Here is an 18,590-nt window from a genome sequence, read left to right as displayed (position 1 = left end):
GAAACCTATTTCAATTTGAGTTTAGTTTTCACTTTGTATGTCATTCGCCACGTATATTTCTTATTTTACATTTCTCCCATCCCTCTTCATCCATCGCTCCTCGGTTGTCCTCATGTCTTTTCCGTTTATTCTCTACCAACAAATGAAAGCAAATCGTTAGCAATATTTGCATCATTCATCTTATCTCTAGGAATTTTACAGAATTACCATAATAAGTATAGGAGTAAAACTTCGATAAAGCTGTCTGACTATACCAATTCTCAGTTTTGGTGGTAAAATCAAGTAATATCAAAACACATAAAGTATCATGTTTTCACAATAGATGACTCATAAATGACGTGATCTGATTGTTCTAACACAAGCTTTGGCCTTTTGGACCATAAACCGAAAGAGTATCGGGCTGACGTGGATTTTTTTTGGTGCATCATCCAGCTCGATGATCTGTACTGATGACCATGTACACCGTCCAAATAGATAGAATAATTGTGTCAAATTAAAATTGCTCAAGAATTCAGATAGTATACCTAACTTTGTGTTTGGATATGAAAATTATCATAAAATTACAAGACAACAATCTCCATCAAAACCGACCCAATAAAAGCATAGGATTGCTTTCGTTCGCCGCCCCTATGTGGATAAGCAAAAGGAGATAGCAACTTGGGTGTACTTGTTCGAATTAGACTTCAAACGGGTTGTGTTTGTTGTGTTCATGTCATTTTTGTGTCATACTTGTTATTTTAATAGAAATATCATTTCAAACTTATCTTAATAGGTTTTAACAAGTGATTCGACAACGACTTGATTCATTATCGTAACGTGTCGTTTCATGTTGGGTTAACGGGTCATACAAGAAATTGTCGTGTTTAATATCTAGATTTGACAAACGATATATTGTCGGGTAACAATCCAACTCGTTAACAGAGTTGATCCAAAACCTGTTATTTTCATATTATTTCATGTCGGTTTAATGGGTCGTATAAGAAATTGCTAGGCATATATTCCACAAAATGAATATATATATATATATTTATATGTCAAGAAAAATAACGTTATTATTTTACACTTTGACCACTTCTTCCGGAAGAAACTTGCGGCCTTGCTTATGGTATGCAGCATGCTTATACGTCTTACTTTAAAATGCTTTGAAAATGTTTAAATGAAATTAAAAAATTCGTATTACAAAACAAAAACATTACTTGTTGGCTGAAATAGTTGGAAGTAAGAGATTTTACGTACAATATTGTATGTCATGCATTTCACATCCAACTGTAGTTTTTATTTCTCTACTCAAAGTGAAAACAATGAACTCGTCATTTCTGAAGATTAAAGAGTGTTTGATTATTATACATTGTTCTATAGATGCTGCGAGCAATAGTCCATGCATTTATAACAATAATTCAAATCGAATTACACATTGTGTCATGTAACAAAAGAGATATAATATTCTTGTATTGAATGTTACCAAAATCACCATAAAAATGAAAACCCTAGGACTTAGGTATTGTTCAAATAAGGAGGTCAAACCGCGGTCAATGTCGCCATATTTAGGATGTACTGTCCAGGTCCAACCAAACTCAAGAAGAATTAGTGTCACGTCACAAGTCACCAGTCACCAAGCAAATGCTGCCCCATATCCGACGGCTACCATTCTCTCCACGGCTTTGAGCTGACGAGCAGTGATGTGGATCAGCATCGTCCAAAGAAAAACAAAATGTTGTAGCCGGTAAAAGATGAGATCAAGCGCAGCGATGGGCCAACTGACACTGCCTTCTGCGATATCCGATTGGCCAGAGGTTATGTGGGCCCACTACGTAAGACGCACGTGATTTGAGTTGGGTGGCTGAGGTGGCTGGCCGCCCATGGAGGGCCCCACACCTGGCATCGAAGAAAATCTCGCCTCTGATTTCTCCCGTATGCGAGTAAATCATGTGAATGGAGTTTGGCGATCATCCAACTGCAAATCAGCATGCATAATTGTTTGCTAATTTTCTAAAAATATTGATAGTAACAAGGAATGTAAAACTGTGGCTTGTCATTAGTTGTTTTAGTTTATTTTTATTTTTTTTAAAAAGCCAAGTTCTTTGCTAATTTCATAATGGAAGTAAAGATTGTCAACTAGACTAAATTTATAGTGTAGTTGTAAAGTGAATCAAACTCCACACCGACACAGTGTTGAAAAAGCTATTATGATGTGTTGTAGATAAAGAGGAAATTGAACTCATTCCAATTCTCGTTTCCATGTATTCACTAAATTATAGGTATTTGAATTATTCTAATTTATAAACATTTACTAATATATGTAGAACCGAAAAAGCACGTCTTAAAATACGTAATCAAATACTTGTAAAATCAAGAAATATGCCAATAAAGAGGCCAAGCTGATTCGTACACATGCATTATTTTTCTTTTCTTGATTCATAACTCCCATTTGAATTAAGTAAATAGATGAATCACACTCGACAACCATTCGCCATTGAAAACGCTACTTATTCTGCCTTTTGAGTTTTGACTATTTAATTTTTCTTTAAAATTTTTGTAAAGCGGTCTGTTATGAGAAAAGAACTCCATGCAGTTGTACTAATTGACATTATCTCAAATCAATTATATAAATAATTATACATAATTAACTTGAGATGCTGTCAGCGCGGCACTCGGCCAACATGAGGTGTTCCCTTTTTGGACCTTACCAGATAATTCAACCAAAAGGCTGAACTGAAGTCTGAAGCCTGCTGATTTTGGCCCAGGCCCAGGTTAAGGTTGGTCAGAACCAGACAATAAATAGTACACCGTTGATTTAACCTTAACACGACGACGTTCCATATGCCGGTGATTGTGCACTGACAGGCCAGCACCAGTCCCCAGAAAGTAATAATTCTTAACAAGGGCAAAACCGTAATCTCACAGTTCAACCCATAGCGGGAAAAAGAGCCGTTGGTAACCAAACCTCAAAACTTTGGGCGCCAAAATCCATTTCACTCGGTTTGGGGCTGCCCGCAAAATCCCGGGCAGCTCTCTCTTTCAATTCCCACACTGATTAGCCTTGTTTTAACTTTTGCCAATACATATACATGTATCTATATATATATATATACATCTTTATTCCTCAGCACAAAAGCTCTTTCTTTCTAATTTATTTTCTCTCTCTAAAAAACTTTTGTTTTCAATCAAACCGTCCAATTTCCCTCCTCTTTCTCTCTCTCCAGCCGCCTTAAAAGTCTTTAGCTTCCTCAAAGAAGAAGAAGCAAAGACCCTTTTCTCTCACTCTTTCTTCCAATCTTTCTCCCTCCGATTCTCTCAGCTTGTTCTCTTGGTTTGTTCCGATTCCCAGATCAAAACCCATCTTTTTTTTACTTGATTTGTTCTGATTCTCGCATCAAAATCCCACCTTTTTTGCTCTGTTTTGGCTGGATTTCCGCGAGGAAAACAGCTTCAGAAACTGAGACATGGGTTTTTCGAAGAAGTCCCAGGTCGCGGACGGAGGCATGGAATCCGAAGGGAAGAAGTGGGTAATCGCCGGAATCTCAGTCCGGACTTGCTTAAAGCCAGTGAACACGAAACCGGCGAGGGGGAAAGAGAGCGACGACGGAGAAGAAGAGGAGGCGTATTCGACAACCCCAACAACGAAAGAAACAAGAATACCGGAGATATTTTCGTGCCCGCCGGCGCCGAGAAAGAGCCGGCCTCCTTCCAGATGCAACTTCAATGGCGTGAAGGAGTTTTTTACTCCGCCGGATTTGGAAACGGTGTTCAAGCTCCATGTTGAGAAAGCAAACTGAGTTCAATATTTAGGCTGCCAAGAGCAAAGAATTAGAGCAGAGATTAGGAGTTTTTGCTGTGGTTTTACTTTTATTTATTTGTCTTAGTGAATAGTGGGCTGTTGGTCTGTCTCTCTAAATCCTGGCGCCGCTCAGCAGAGCAAAAGCACCTGTGTTGTACAAAGATGAAATCTTTTATGTAATGGTTATTTTCCAGATTAGTTTTTAGGTCAAGTTTTTATTCCCAGAGAGAAGCTGAGTTCATAACTTCATATATTTTGACAAGTTTTAATTTATAATTTTTTTGTTCTAGTTCATAACTTCATATAATATAATGATTCGTTAATTCATTTGGTACATTAAACTATACTGGCTAATTTTAGTTGAAAATTGCAATATTGGTAATAACGCTGACTCTGATTACTATGGATTATCATAAAACTCTTTAATGTTGAATGTTTGAAGGGAATTGTTATTAGCATTTTAAAATTTTCATTTTGTACTTTAAACTTTTTATAATTAAAAAAAAATACACTTATGATGAGTGTTGTGACATCCCATATCGTCCAGGGGAGTGATCTTTTTATGTATATTCCTATCTCTACCTAACACGAGGCCTTTTGGGAGCTCACTGGCTTCGGGTTTCGTTGGAATTCTGAAGTTAAGCGAGTAGCGCGCGATAGCACTCCCATGATGGGTGACCCACTGGGAAGTTTTCGTCTGAGTTCTCAGAAACAAAACCATAAGGATGTGCTGGGGTCCCAAAGCGGACATATTGTGCTACGGTGAAGTCGGGCCCGGGAAGTGGTCTGCCTGAGCCAGGATGTGATAATTTGGTATCAGAGTCTAACACTGGTTGTGGTGTGTCGATGAGAACGTCGGGCCCCTAAGGGGGATGGATTGTGACATCCCACATCACCCAGGCGAGTGATCCTTATATGTATATTCTCATCTCTATCTAACACGAGACCTTTTGGGAGCTCACTGGCTTCGGGGTCCGTTAGAACTCTGAAGTTAATCGAGTAGCGCGCGAGAGCACTCCCATGATGGGTGACCCACTGGGAAGTTCTCGTGTGAGTTCCTAGAAACAAAACCGTGAGGGTGTGTTGGAGGCCCAAAGCGGACAATATCGTGCTACGGTGGAGTCGGACCCGGGAAGTGGTCCCGCCCAGACCGGGATATGATAAGTGTAGAATGAGATTTTTAGAATGACGAAAATTCAAAAATGGATCACACAGAAATGCTAAATATTTTTAGTTAAATAACTCTGCAAGTGAAAATCATTAAATATGTTTTAGTTATTATTGTTTTCAAAATTTTAAGCTACTGTAGTTTTTGAGATTGCTAAACATGGCAGCTGGCAGCCTGCAACAACCAGAAGTGAGCTCTCTCACTGGTTTACATGGATGCTGAATTTAGTGAAGCTGAAATAAACGGCTGCCAGAGTGAATCTCTCTCTCTACCCCCCAGAAACAAATGAATGATTGGCATTTGAGCAGAGATATTTTGAGCTAAACTGAGAGATGGCTGGGAAACTAGCTAAGCCTGTGCCTCCAATACCTTCCTCTTTTTAGTGCACAAACACACATGTACTGTATGCGTTGAGGGTCATAATTCCTACCATACACTTGTATGTCTAGCTGGTTGAGTAGCTAAACCTGTGTACGACGTCTGTTCTTTATAAAAAAGACGGATTATTGATAATATGTCAATACGTTTTGTTATTAATATATTGTATGCTAAACATTGTTGATAATAACAAAGAATGAGCATATTGTTGAGAGAAAAACTGGCTGAAAACCCTAATGTTTGCCCAAAGCATGTAAAAGTAAATCTTTTTCATGGCTGAGATGCTACAGCTGCTGCACGGATGCTTTGATTTTCAACTTCAAGTATCTTTTTAATTCCATGCTCTGCTTTTAATCTGCCAATCAGATGTCCCCACCTCACCTCGAAACCCTATCTCCATGTAAGGCTTCTTTCACTGTTAAAGACAAAGCACAATACAATATAAGGTGATAGATTAGAATCCTATGTGGGGCTGGAAGGCCTAGTTTGGTAGAGCTTCAAGTTAAACGTTTTCGGCACTTGATGACAAAGACAAGTTGTCGATTTGGTGTACTCTTTTTGGATAAGGTTAGGGCATGTTTATCTTGCACCCAAACAACCCATTTTTTATGGATTAGGGAGGATATGCTTTTGCATGATCAGGGGATTTGTTTAAAAACGTGATTAAGCGAGATTAAACAAAGGGGTTCTAGGGATTAGAATCCTTTAGGTTTTTCTTTTGGCTTTTAAAGAAAGCGTACAACAAGTTTTAGTTAAAAACAAGGAATTGAGATCCTTTTGGGATATCTATGTTCGGAGTTTAAGGATTAGGAGATCAAAGCCATTGAAGAAAGAGAGATTCAAACTCTTGATTTGTGTGAGGTAAACCAGTGAAATAGACTAATAAGTGTTATAGTATTTAAAATAAGTGGTATGAATCTCCTAATCTTGGACTTCGAACTCAGAAATCCAGAGAGGATCTCTATTCAAAATTAAGGTCCTATTTTTGTTTTGATTGGGGACATTTTTCGGATTGGATAGACATCTTAGCGGTGTAGTTAGACTTGGATGTCACATGAAATTGATTGTTTATTAGGGTTTTTCTAATGAGAAGTCAGATGGTTAATTTTGACTTTCTGCTTTTCTTTTTTCTTTTTTGGTTTGTATTGTTTATTGGATATTACAAAGATGCAATACTTTGATTCACTGTTTTAAAAGTCTCCGTTTAGCGCCGTCTAGACGCTCGGTGGCTGATCACCCCCTATTAATGCCTAGGTATTTGAAAATTAAGAAATGACGCCTAGACCTGTTGAGGCGCCCGCCGAGCTTGCCCAGACCTGCCTAACTTGCGACTCACTTAGACAGAAAATAGATAACTTTAATTTTACATTTTATTTTTTACAATAAAATTATTAGGGACTTGTTGTATACTTAAATGAACACACATTATATGTTTGTTCCCTATGTTTTCATTATGTTCCAATACTTCATAATATATATATCATTCTACTTTGTAGTTTGTGATGAAATTATATATATTTTAAGTATAAACAAACACTTCTATGCACGAAATATAATAGATTTACTTAAATCCACTTAGTCTGCTAGGCCCCAACATATCGTCCGACTAGTGTCTAGCGTCTTTTAGAACCTTGCTTTGATTGCATGCAATTCTCAAGAATATTTCTATATGGATTTTGGAGCAGTTAGAATTTGTAACACCAATATTGAAACCACCATTTTGTATGGAAGTGGACTCACTCTCTTTCATTTTATCTTTGAAAATTTAACGTAAAACCTTGATTGTTTACAAATTTAAGCGTAATTAAGTTGATTTAAATAGTATGCGCTCACAATTCTGCATTCAAATCCCTCTTTAATAATTTATATAAAATTAGAATATCGCTTTGTCCCAAAAAAAAAAAAAAATCTTCAGTAGTGTCTAGAGGATGCATGTGTCGTTCCTTCAATAAATACTTACCATCCCTAGAACATATCCCCTCTCTCCCTTCCTCGCTCATCAATTGAAAGCGATAGGCACGGGATGTACTCCCGTCACATGCGAGTTTTTCTCCGCTTCTTCAAATTCACAACCTGCTTGTAAATTGTAATAGCACCAAGGCAAACAATCATTTTCAAATGGGGCAATTTGCAGATCTCTGAGATAAAACTGTTCACGAAATTGGAATATAGACCTGATGAATTGGACTTGTGCTTGTCCTCATGGAACAGCACTAGCCATGTCCTTATCCGGCTGGCTAGCTAAAATCCTCGATTTCTTGTCTGCGAGGATCGAAATATACATCGTCTCCTTGGAAGAAGACAACATGAAAGTTGCTTCTCAGTCTCCACAGAATTTTAGTTCAACTAATTAAAGTGATTGACCCTTTTTAATTGTCACAAATATCTTAATTAGGGTTTGAAACATCATTCAAATTCCACTTTCAAGTCTTGCTAGCCAGACTAAACTATTTATTTCTTCTCGTTATGGTCAAATTAGTGATGGTTTGTCTCCTGATCAACGATATAATTACTTTCTTGTTGTTGATTTAAGAGAGTTTCTTAGTCCCTATAACGAGAATTTTTTCAGTGTGACCGGCACACAAGGTGGTACACCATGTGTCATTATACAAATTGTGGGATATGTGTGTTAAAAAGTTAATAACTTAAAAAATAAAATTTCCCACCACTTACATAAAAACACGTGGTGTACCACTCGTATTTCCATCACAATGAAAATTTTCTCCCCTATAACATCGTTTGGTGGTATTATTAGTTCAATTACTGATAGAAAACTGCTATTGGTATTAAAAAAAAAAATCTCATTTCGCATTTCTCATAAGTATATATTTCTTTTTAAATAAAGAAGTTTGAGGTGCAAAATGAGAATTTTGATGTGCTGATAACAATTCTCTTACTGTTATACTAGTCTTCGTATTTCAAGACTTCGTTTCGTAACATGATCGAACTTGAATGGGATAAGACACTATTTTTAAGGTACAGGAAAGAAGAAAAAAAAAAAAAACATTGTGATTAACTTAACGGTAGGAGAAGGATTACTCAAGTAAAAAAAAGTATCCATTCCAATCCTCTCAAAAAAATGAGAGAATTAGAAGAAAGAAGTTTTCTACACATCCAATCCTTTTTAATCTCATAGAAACGAAGAATCGTTCTCATTTACCTTCATTGTGCCTTGAAGAACTAAAGTTATTCCTTCCTATCCGATCTGTTATACCAAACGACCTCCACAATAGTTTATGAGCGGTAGAGAATAATTGTTCCATGAACCATGCTTCCAAGGTAGTCAAAAGTTGGTTTGAGCTCCTTAAAATTTGATTAGTAAAGAGCACATGTGTTAATCAAAATTTTTAATTATTACAGAAGCATGTATGCATTACCGAAACACAAGATCAGATAGATCTTCGAAGGGCTAAACAAATACACTACCCATGTGGGCTTCAACCAAAATACCAAAATATAATGCATGGTAGTTAGTGAAACATAGCACTAAGCATCATAAATTATAATTAATGATAATTAATTATTCAGTCTACTATATGTATATAGTAATGGTTTTTTTTTTTTGTCGAGCGTCAAATTTTCATTGAATCTAAGACGAATATCAATGTTTTCTCATCAATAATACTAAGCAGAATTTTCGAAAAAAGTAAACCCTATTTGTGATTGCCCCATTCTGTTTACCAACGAAGCCATCGAGTGAGTTACCCTGTTGCAAGCTCGAGGCACGTAGGAAAGCTCAACGGACTCCGCTTCTGTCGCTAGCTTTCGAATGTCATAAATAATGCTATCAATCATGATATCTGAATTGTTTCTCTCTTAAGCATACTAATCTGAATAGTTTTCTCTCTTAAGCATAGTAATCAAATTACTTGAATCGGATTTTATGATCGCCTTTTTATAATTTCTGTCGTGAGGGAGGGCAACCAGGTTAGGGGGTAGGAGATAGGGTTAGGGTTGGGTAAAAAGAACGAAGGAATCCAATGAATGGAAAGAAAGGTGGTAAACACGTACACATGGTCCTTCCAAGGAATCCTAAGACCATCTCAAGATTCTAATCCTAATGTTTTGAATAATAACTTTTTTTTAGGACATACGATATTATCTACATTACAAGATGAAGGGAGTGTTATAAGCTTCAAAATGAGTTACCTTTAATAGTAGAGTTTGAATTCGCCTGAATTAAATCTAAGATCTTTTACTTTCAAGTGAAGATGAATAACATGAGACAATAGTACTAAGTAGTTAGAATAGTAACGTTAAACCAACTTTTCTCAAATTTGCAAAGGGTCTACACACCCATTTTACATTTCACATCCCTCTTAATTTTCGATCATCGGGTCAAATAAATTGAAGAAAATTCATGACGAAAATTATAAAAGTATGTGTGAGATAAAATCAGATATGTGAAAATAGCACTACCTTTACAAATTACATAATTACTAAATATTCATTTTTTTTTCCTGCAATTTTTAATTAATTTTATCGAATTTCGTTCCGTTTGGCCCGTTGGCCCTCACAAGCTTGACTTGTTTTCACGCGGTTTCAGCCGGCTCTTGCCCACCCCAATGTCCCCAGCAGAGAAGAGAGACCCAACCCGCCATGCTGCCTGCCCGAACTGCCCGACAATTTTGGCGGGAACTTGCCCCTTTGAAAACCACCAATTTTTTTATTCATTTATTTTCGCGCCAAAAGTTTTGATGCCCCGCTAAACGTGAGAGCCGTGTGACGGCTAGATGCTTTTTCCTATGTTTCTCCAAGCTGTCACAGCACCGCTGATTTTGTGTTGGGTCCCACTGATACCAATTCCTGACCGTTGAAAGATTTGGTCTAAAAATGGGCCCCCGTGTGCACTGGTCCAAAGGGCCTCATTTAGCTGAAAATGGCCCAAGATCATGTCCAGTCATGGTCCACAATGAATTTGACTAAAAGATCCATCCCATATTTGGGCCAAGGGCAGCCTCAATTGGCAAGCTAGCCCAGGGCCGAATATTTCAAAGGGCTCACTGGTATGTCTGTGCGTCAGTAATTTAACGGTTTATGTAACTGGATTAACGGAGATAAGACACAAATAATGAGTACATTAAGTACAGTGGATTAATATGACTGACTTTCCTAAAAAGTAACAAAACCTTCTTATCAATATGGAAAACATGCACTAAAAAATATCACCTACTCCTCTACCAAGTGGTCGAATTCAGTTTGAATTATCTTTTTAGCGATAGTTGACTTGCTTGCTTACAAAATAAATGTACCGTATTTACAAAACAAAAAAAAAATATTACGAAACAAAAAGTCTCGCATCCATAACGTGTAAAAAATTGCTCACTTTTTAACCGAATCGAATCTAATGTAATTGACATTCTTTCATATAAGCACTATTGAAGATGGAGAAATCAAACTCGAGACCTCAAACGGAAGGGCGAAGTGCTTAGCCCATTGAGCTGCGACGAATCCGTTGATTTACAATTTTTTTTTTTTTGTGACCAAACCCTCCATTTACTCATTAATGACAAAATTCTGGTTGGTTGGCTTTATAAAAGTATCCGTAACAGTTTAAGCGGTATGTCCCCACAATACACACCTACCGCGACAATGCGCGTGCTGGTTGTCACTGCGAGGACTCCAGATAAAATCCAGGTATTCAAAACCCTAAATCCCCAATTGTCCAACTTCCCCAAATCCTGATCTCCTGCGATCCAATTCGTACAGGAAAGAGGTAACTACACGATTCTGGGTCTTGCATCCTTTTGTTTCAGATAAACTTACATCTATAATATGTGTGTATGTATAGGTCGCCGTGAAGTGAAATTTACGGTAACTAAGCTTTTATGCCGCTCAATTGTCACTAAAAGATAGTATCTTTGACTGATTTCTGTTTCCCTTTGAAATGAATTCAACGAATTTTGAAGCTTTTAATAGCCGAAATAGGATTCGTTTTGGCATACGATTGCTGTTGTATATAATGTATCTGATTTCCTTTAAATTTTGAATATTTGTAGGTAGATCATGAAGCGGAAACAAGCATTCCCGGGAACGGGAAGGGGAAGGCCACGAAAAAATCCGGCTCCGGGTGTGGTCAGTGAAAGAGTGGTCAGTGAGAGAGTGGTCAGTGAAAGATTGGTCAATGAGAGAGTGGTCAATGAGAATGAGAAAGCGTTCTTGAGTTTTGTTAACCAGAACGTTGAAGAAGAAAGAAATGATTTTGGGTGGAATCAATCTGATGATGAAGACCGTGATGATGAGGATTGTAACCCTGAATTGGAGAATGATTCGGTTAGTGATCCTTCTTCAATGGAGAGTGACTGGTCAGATGGTGATCAAAATGTAAGCACTGTGGTGCAGAACTTGCTTAGCAGGTATGGTGAAGGTGATCTCCAGATGGGAAACTCATCCAACCAGAACGATCACGCACAAAATATGCCATTGACCGTCTTAGGTTCTTGGAGTAGAGTCCAGAATGAGCAAGTAATGCCGTTGCAGGATCCTCCCTGTAACAAGAAAGAATTGAGTGCTGCCTTGGCGGTATGATATATATTTTGTAACAGGTTTCCATATCGTTTTGGTTTACAATTTCGGGCTCTGCTTGTATAGTCTTTTCTATATTCTTATGCTTAATGTGATTGAACTTACTAGTTACTGCTGTTCTTGAACGATTTTACATTTTAGGTCATTAAGAAGGTTATGAAAATGGATGCAGCTGTACCTTTCAACACTCCCGTGGATCCAGTTGCTATGAGATTACCTGTGAGTGTGACTTTCGATATGCGTAGTCTTAATCTTTTTCTTAAGTAATAGCATGACTCGGTGATCATTTTGATGTACCACAATCTGGTGTCTGTCTTCTTTTTGTGTGTAAAAAAGTGAAATAATCCCGTATCTCTATTGGGGTATTAAGAGCTTCTAAGAGGGGATTGCGGCTTTTAGCATCAAGTATATCAAGGTACCATGTCAAACATGTAAAAAACTTGCCTGTGGTAACAAACTTGACTACCATTAAGCTTGGAAATTTAGTGGAAAATTGACCCGAGTCTTTTGTTTTGTCCACCGAACTATGACTTAGCTATCTAGGTAGTAGGTATACAAAATGAGTTCTTGGTAATCACAATATAATGCTGAACGCCGTTATGCATGTCATATGTGTTCTGAAATGCGCTGTTTCCTTTCGATCATGATTATTTCTCTGCCTTACTGTTTTATCTTCTCTTTTGTTTCTTTTTGTCCTTTCTGGAACCAGGATTACTTTGATGTCGTAGATACACCAATGGATTTTGGAACTATATGCAGCCATCTTCAAAATGGTACCAAGTATATGAATGCGGAGGATGTATTCAAGGATGTCCAATGCATTTGGAAGAACTGTTGCAGCTATTACAATGAGGGTAACTTTGTTTTGAACCTTATGAAACGCGTGGAGGAGAAATTCATGAAATATTGGACAGCTGCTGGTTTGTGCAGTAAAGAACCCGGGGCAAGTAACCGTAAGGGTTTCACATTACTTTTATGAATGTATAACATTACCAGTGTGGGCTACTATCATTTTTGTTAAATTTTTGATTAGATTCTTTTTAGTTTTACTAAGCTCTAATGTGGGGAAAAGGAAGACGCGAGGACCTACCCGTAACCTTAGACTAGCTCAACTTCCTATCGGGGAAAGATTTGAACTCAGCTGGAAGAACCGGAGACCCGTAGGTCAAACCACCACTTTCTTCAAATCAGAGTGTACAGCCCTGGTTAGGCAAACCCGGGAGATACCCCTACAGGTTAAGTCATGGAAGGAAATCCCATCTGATATTAAACAGAAGGCATTTGAACATATTTTGGTTAGTACAACAAAAATCATAGAATTGGTTCACACTGTAACAATTGATTTTCCCTTGAATCCCATTTTGCCATGTTTATTGTGTAATATATCTTCATGTATGTTTTTCAGAAGCGTTTCAAAGTCGAAGATCACATGAAATGGGTTTTGGATCAGATTCATAGATCCTACAACAGTTATCGGCATCATCTGAAGACGACGTGGTTTGAAACATGTGAGACGACTGAGGAAGCACGTGAAAAAGTACCACCAAATGTTACAGAGGAGGATTGGCAGTATCTTGTAAACTTGTGGACCTCACCTGAATGGCAGGTACTACCAAATGTTAGATATCATGATATCAAAGAAGATAACAAGGGGAAAAAAAAAATCAAGAATTACGTTATTCCCTATTTTCCTTTCAGTTATCTACTCTGTAGTTAGATTGTTATACATTAATGGTCCTTTCCTTGAATGCAGAAAATCAGTAAGCAATACAAGGAGAATCGTTCCAAGAATACCATAATTCACACGTGTGGGTCCAAGAGTTTCTCGCAAGTCCTCGAGGAAGAGGTATGACCTGTTTCACTTACTGCATCTTGTGTTTAGTAATATTTTACTGGCATTCTCATCTCTCTTCTTGTTTTTTGGTTGCAATGGCAGAAAAAGAAGACTGGAAATGAGCCTGGCCGTACACTTTTCTGGGAACGCACCCATGTTCGGCCTGATGGACAGGCTCCAAATCCAGCTACACAGGAGGCATTGGTATATATTGAACCTGTAATTAAACTAAAGCTGCAAGCATGCCTAATTATTAGTTATTTTAATACGTGTGTTGAGTTCCATTTTGTGAACGCAGTCAAAGCTCAAGAAATTGTATGCTCAAATGGCTGCGGAGAACTCACAGATGACAGAAGACGAGATTTTTGTCAAGGTTTTTGGACCTGAGCGTCCCTCGAGATTACGTGGTTACGGTGGTGTAACCCCAAAAGAGTTATGGGGAACACCGTCATCGTCATCGTCATATACTGTTAGTGAACTCAAAAGGCAACTTGAAGAAGCAAAGCAGCGACAAGAAGAGTATGAACAAAAGAGTGCTGCTGAGATACAGGGCTTGAAAGAGCAATTTGGTCGTCTTGAGGGTTTGCTATCAGATCAAATGAATAGGTTTGAAGGTTTACTAGTACAGTTGACGAGTCATATGCAGCCCCCTTCCCCGATCGAGAGGCCTACTGGAAATCTACTCACCCGAAATGGTATGCATCTTTGAACACTGACTTTCTATTTTCTTACGAGTTACTTATCATATATGTTTTCGCGGAAATATGGATATATTGAAGCACGATTCATTTGCATTAAGAGTTTTATTTTTTCTTGTTTGTTAAAAGACTGATAGGGAAGAATAGGAGTCGGGCACCACGAACGTATCAACTGCTTCATAATTCCTAATTGACAAACAGTCCAAAGTAGGATGCGTTTATGTCTGTTTTTTTGTTCAATGACCTAAAATGGCTTTAAAACTCCGGTTATATGCACATTTAGGGACATGAAATTCGACATCTCAAGAGGCAAACTTTGCAACGGTCTCTTAACGTATACATTGGTCTTTTTTTTATATATTTTTTCTCCATTTAGCTATTGTTTACACTGCATAAACTCGAGTTTATATCTGAGATTTTTCTCTTGGCACTCAATTCATACGGTGTTGGAGGTCGTAACTATGATTGTTTGCGTTCTCTATTCTCAGGCCATTCACGGAGTTTCCGATCCAGAAGATGAAATCTCATCACTTATCAGCTATGCTTGTGTCCTGTTGGGTCAAATAAGGCTGTTAGCGGAAATTCAACCTAGATACCGCAGCAATGGAGAAAGGGTTGGCGAGCGGTCGCCGACGGCCACCATGGAGAGCGATGAACCAATGACCCTTTGAATAGACTTAGATTTCACTAAAATCTTGATTGAATGAGTTCTCTGATCAATATCGACCAGAGAACAACCATGTTTGCTTCCCAAGCAGGTCGTGTATTTCAAGAGAAAAACTTGTGTAGGAACATCCGGACCACGTTTGCCGTTGGACTGCTCTCCTTGCAAAACTTAAATCATTTGTTGTTAATTTGTTGAGTTTTCGAATCCATCCAACCAACCAACCAAGAGAATGACTTTTAATCCAGAAATCCAATCAAATGGGAACGACTTTGCATCTTTAAATGCATCCATACAGAATCAACCAACCAACCTAACTAAAAAACAGCCGGAAACTAGGGGAGACGGAACCACCTAAGAACCCGAAAACAGAGTCTTACACAATCAGTGGCTGCACGATCAGGGTTTAGGAACTGAAACAGATGCTCAGTTATGCATTTTGAAACGTTCAAAGAATTCCCGATGAACTATTTACAAGCACAAGCATGAGACTATCAGAGCCGGATCAAAATTCAGCTCGAAAAGTAAACTTCGCGGCATGTTTCATCCGCTCTTCACTAATCATTCGAGGCCAAACAGCAGCACATGGGTTCTTAAGATAAAATCTTATACAACCGGAGCAACATACTACTTTTCTTGACTGCAGAACCAAATCATATATTTTGTTTCAACTGGTTTGCTTCCAACGAAACCGGATAATTAGATGTAACCGATGCAATACTCTTATGATTTATAAATAATCAACATTCATACACATACAAGTACCATATTCAGAGAGGAGCACGAGCTGCTCTTCTGGAGTTCATCTCCAGACAACAAACATACATACAATTTAAAACAGAACAAGTATAGTGAATCGATAAATACCTGTTTCGCTTCCTTCGAAACATGTTATTAACATAAACATACATTTGTAGCTTTGCCGAATCAAGCATCAGCCGCAACGAACTCACATGAGGCCCAAGTCTTTGCGACATCCGTTACCTTGCTTTGCTCCACCTGCACCTGTCTCAGCCGAGGGCAGCTGAGCACCAAAAACTCAATCGCGTCAGCTCGAATCTCACGACAGTGCATGATATCAACACTCTCCAAATGCTTACAGCTCTTAAAAATCGAAACCACGGCTGCATAAGTAAGCCTTCCGCACCCTCTCAATCTCAAATCAACCAAATTATTACACGAAACTAACATCGATACAAACTCTTTATCCGCCAACATTTCGTTATAAGACAAATCCAGCTTCCTCAATTGCCTCAAATTCTGTCCTAATGTGGCCAACAACCCCGGTTCTCTTTCAACCACGTCACAATTCACCAGTGCCAATTCTTCGAGGCCAGAACTCGCAGCGATAGCAAGAGCCTTGATGCCTTCACCACTCACAAGACAGCAACTTTGAAGCTTAATACTTGAAATGCTTCTGAAATTCTTCGCCACAGCCAACAGATGATCGTTATTAAGGTCGAGAGGCAATCGAAAATCGAGTTTTCGCAGGTTACAACGCCTTCGGCTGAAGAATCTAAGCAGACCATCTCTGCTGCCACCATCATAAACCAAGAGTGAAGTCAGAGAATCACAATTCTCCGCCACTTTCAGTAGAACGCCGTCGATTATCGCCCTACAAGTCCGGAGCTCCAGCTCCTGAACACCCTGCAAACACATGGCAAATGACGAAAATGACCCTCCATCCCCAATCCCTTCACAGCTCTTCAACTGCAGTTTCTTCAGCTTTCTGCAGCTCCTCCACAGCCACCCAAAGCCCCTATCGTCATCTCCGATTCCAGATAAACAGAGACTCTCCAAACCCAATTCTGCAGCCGAATCCTCCTCTGCAGAAAACCCATGTTCCCAATTGGGGTCAACGCCGCCCCCAGAGCAAACCCTGATCGACAGTTCCTTCAAAGACCGAAACTTGAGGACCCACATGAGGAACAGAGGCCTGGACAGATTGATGCAGAGAGAGGTGAGGTGGGTACATGATGAGGAGAGAGAAGTGAGGGAGGAAAGAGAGACAGGGCCGGCTAAGAACCTGAGGCTGTGAAGCTTGGGGCAGAAGGAGGAGACTAGGAGGAGGAGGTGGTCGGAAAAAGCGGTGGTTTTTCCGACAGTGGGAGGGTCGGGGGGTAAGAGGAGAGAGAGGGTAGAGAGGAAAGGGTAGTGAGAGAGGATGGAGGAGAGAGAAGGGAGGGTGGAAGGATGAGGGCTGAGACGGAGAGAGAGGGAGGTGGTGGAGGTGCGGTAGAGGTGGAGCCACCGCTTGGAGACCAAAGAAACGGTGGAGGAGGTTGATGGTGGCAGCCTTAGGAAGACTTCTTGAAGTAGTTCATCACATAGCTCCTTGTCCATCTCTTTCTCAATTTTTCGTAACCTTCAGCATCTAAATATATTCTTCTATAAAACTACTTTCGAGTCACCACCTACCCAAATGGAGATGAGCCCCTTACGAGTATACCGTCGTCGTAGCATTAGTGTCTGTAAAATCACAAATCGGTAACTATATATTATTGGCACGTAACGTCAGAATTGCAGATGAAGTGTAAAGACTTTTTGGCAGCATCAACTATTTGGTTATTTGCTTTGCTGGTGCTTTGTTTTCATTTGGTTTTGCTTACTAGATTCTGTGGGGAGTTTGCTTTAATTGCAGTTCAAAGTTTCAAGTGCGTTCACATATCAACGAGAGATTTTTCGATATGACCGTTACACGAGATAGTACATCATATGTTCTTATATAAATTATGAGATACATGTGTTAAGATGTTAATAACTTAAAAATTAAAATTTTTCATTACTTACATAAAACCACGTGATGTACCATCCGTGTTTTCATCACAATTAAAAATTTCTTCTTAGCAACGTTCTCAAGGGGTTACGTGACTCACACGCGCGACAAGGCGTGTGAAGTGAGGGGCAGTGGGACCCAGAAAAGTAACTAATGATAGACTCTACCATCATCCAACGGCAGCCGTAAGTTTGTGATTATCGTGTACCCCGTCCCAAGCAAGTTCAACCACTGAAAAGGAAAGCCTACAACACGAGAATGATAAAGGTCCTAGAGATTCTCCCATGCGTGTATTTCTTTTAGAAAATCTTTTAATTATTTCCGAACAATTAGAAAAAAATTCTTTAATCAGGGAGAATCCAATTCAGATGTAAGATACTTATCTAGAAGATCTCTCATCATAATTGTTATCAGGTCGTGCCGTAAAATGTTAAATTTTTGAGTTGAGAAAATCCTTAAAATGTTAAATCTTTAAGTTGAGAAGATCCGTCACCTAACACGAAGAGAAATATCTATCCGTTTAACTATTCAAGGTCACTAATTTTTTATATCAATAATCATTCAATTAGATTGATAGTGCATTTTTAACATGTAAGTATTTATACTAATTTTATTGAGACCATTTGATATTACGGTCTAGTATTATTCATCTTTACTTGTAAGTAAAATGTCTTAGATTTGATTATTACCAAAAGCTAAATTGAACCACATTATAATGGCTGGTTCAGTGTAAAACTTAGTTCATCCCCTACTCCCTTAGTAAATACTA

The 18,590-nt window shown here is 38.6% G+C and overlaps 3 protein-coding genes across 3 annotated transcripts; 2 read left to right on the top strand and 1 right to left on the bottom strand.

Annotated features, from left to right (window-relative positions):
* The first annotated feature begins 3,289 nt into the window (after nucleotides 1-3,289).
* Nucleotides 3,290-4,002, top strand: LOC103926966 (cyclin-dependent protein kinase inhibitor SMR6). Its single transcript, XM_009335853.3, has one exon. It carries the CDS (start codon nucleotides 3,444-3,446, stop codon nucleotides 3,774-3,776), a length of 333 nt encoding a protein of 110 aa, XP_009334128.1. The 5' UTR covers nucleotides 3,290-3,443; the 3' UTR covers nucleotides 3,777-4,002.
* Nucleotides 4,003-10,880: 6,878 nt separating this feature from the next.
* On the top strand, nucleotides 10,881-15,013 carry LOC103926967. The gene is made up of 10 exons (XM_009335855.3): nucleotides 10,881-11,040; nucleotides 11,324-11,846; nucleotides 11,991-12,068; nucleotides 12,559-12,802; nucleotides 12,894-13,144; nucleotides 13,255-13,455; nucleotides 13,603-13,695; nucleotides 13,786-13,887; nucleotides 13,982-14,378; nucleotides 14,870-15,013. The coding sequence occupies exons 2-10, from the start codon at nucleotides 11,331-11,333 to the stop codon at nucleotides 14,899-14,901; spliced, it is 1,914 nt and encodes a 637-aa protein (XP_009334130.2). The 5' UTR covers nucleotides 10,881-11,040; nucleotides 11,324-11,330; the 3' UTR covers nucleotides 14,902-15,013.
* Nucleotides 15,014-15,744: 731 nt separating this feature from the next.
* LOC103926968 (F-box/LRR-repeat protein 4) lies at nucleotides 15,745-17,403 on the bottom strand. Its single transcript, XM_009335856.3, has one exon. It carries the CDS (start codon nucleotides 17,386-17,388, stop codon nucleotides 15,973-15,975), a length of 1,416 nt encoding a protein of 471 aa, XP_009334131.1. The 5' UTR covers nucleotides 17,389-17,403; the 3' UTR covers nucleotides 15,745-15,972.
* Between the last annotated feature and the right edge of the window lie 1,187 nt (nucleotides 17,404-18,590).

This window comes from the organism of the source record quoted next, unplaced genomic scaffold (genome assembly GCF_019419815.1).
Source record: "Pyrus x bretschneideri cultivar Hongxiangsu unplaced genomic scaffold, Pyrus_bretschneideri_v1 Contig12, whole genome shotgun sequence".
NCBI lineage: Eukaryota > Viridiplantae > Streptophyta > Magnoliopsida > Rosales > Rosaceae > Pyrus > Pyrus x bretschneideri.
The sequence above is the reverse complement of the archived record's forward strand: the minus strand, read 5'-3'. Positions and strand labels throughout refer to the sequence as shown.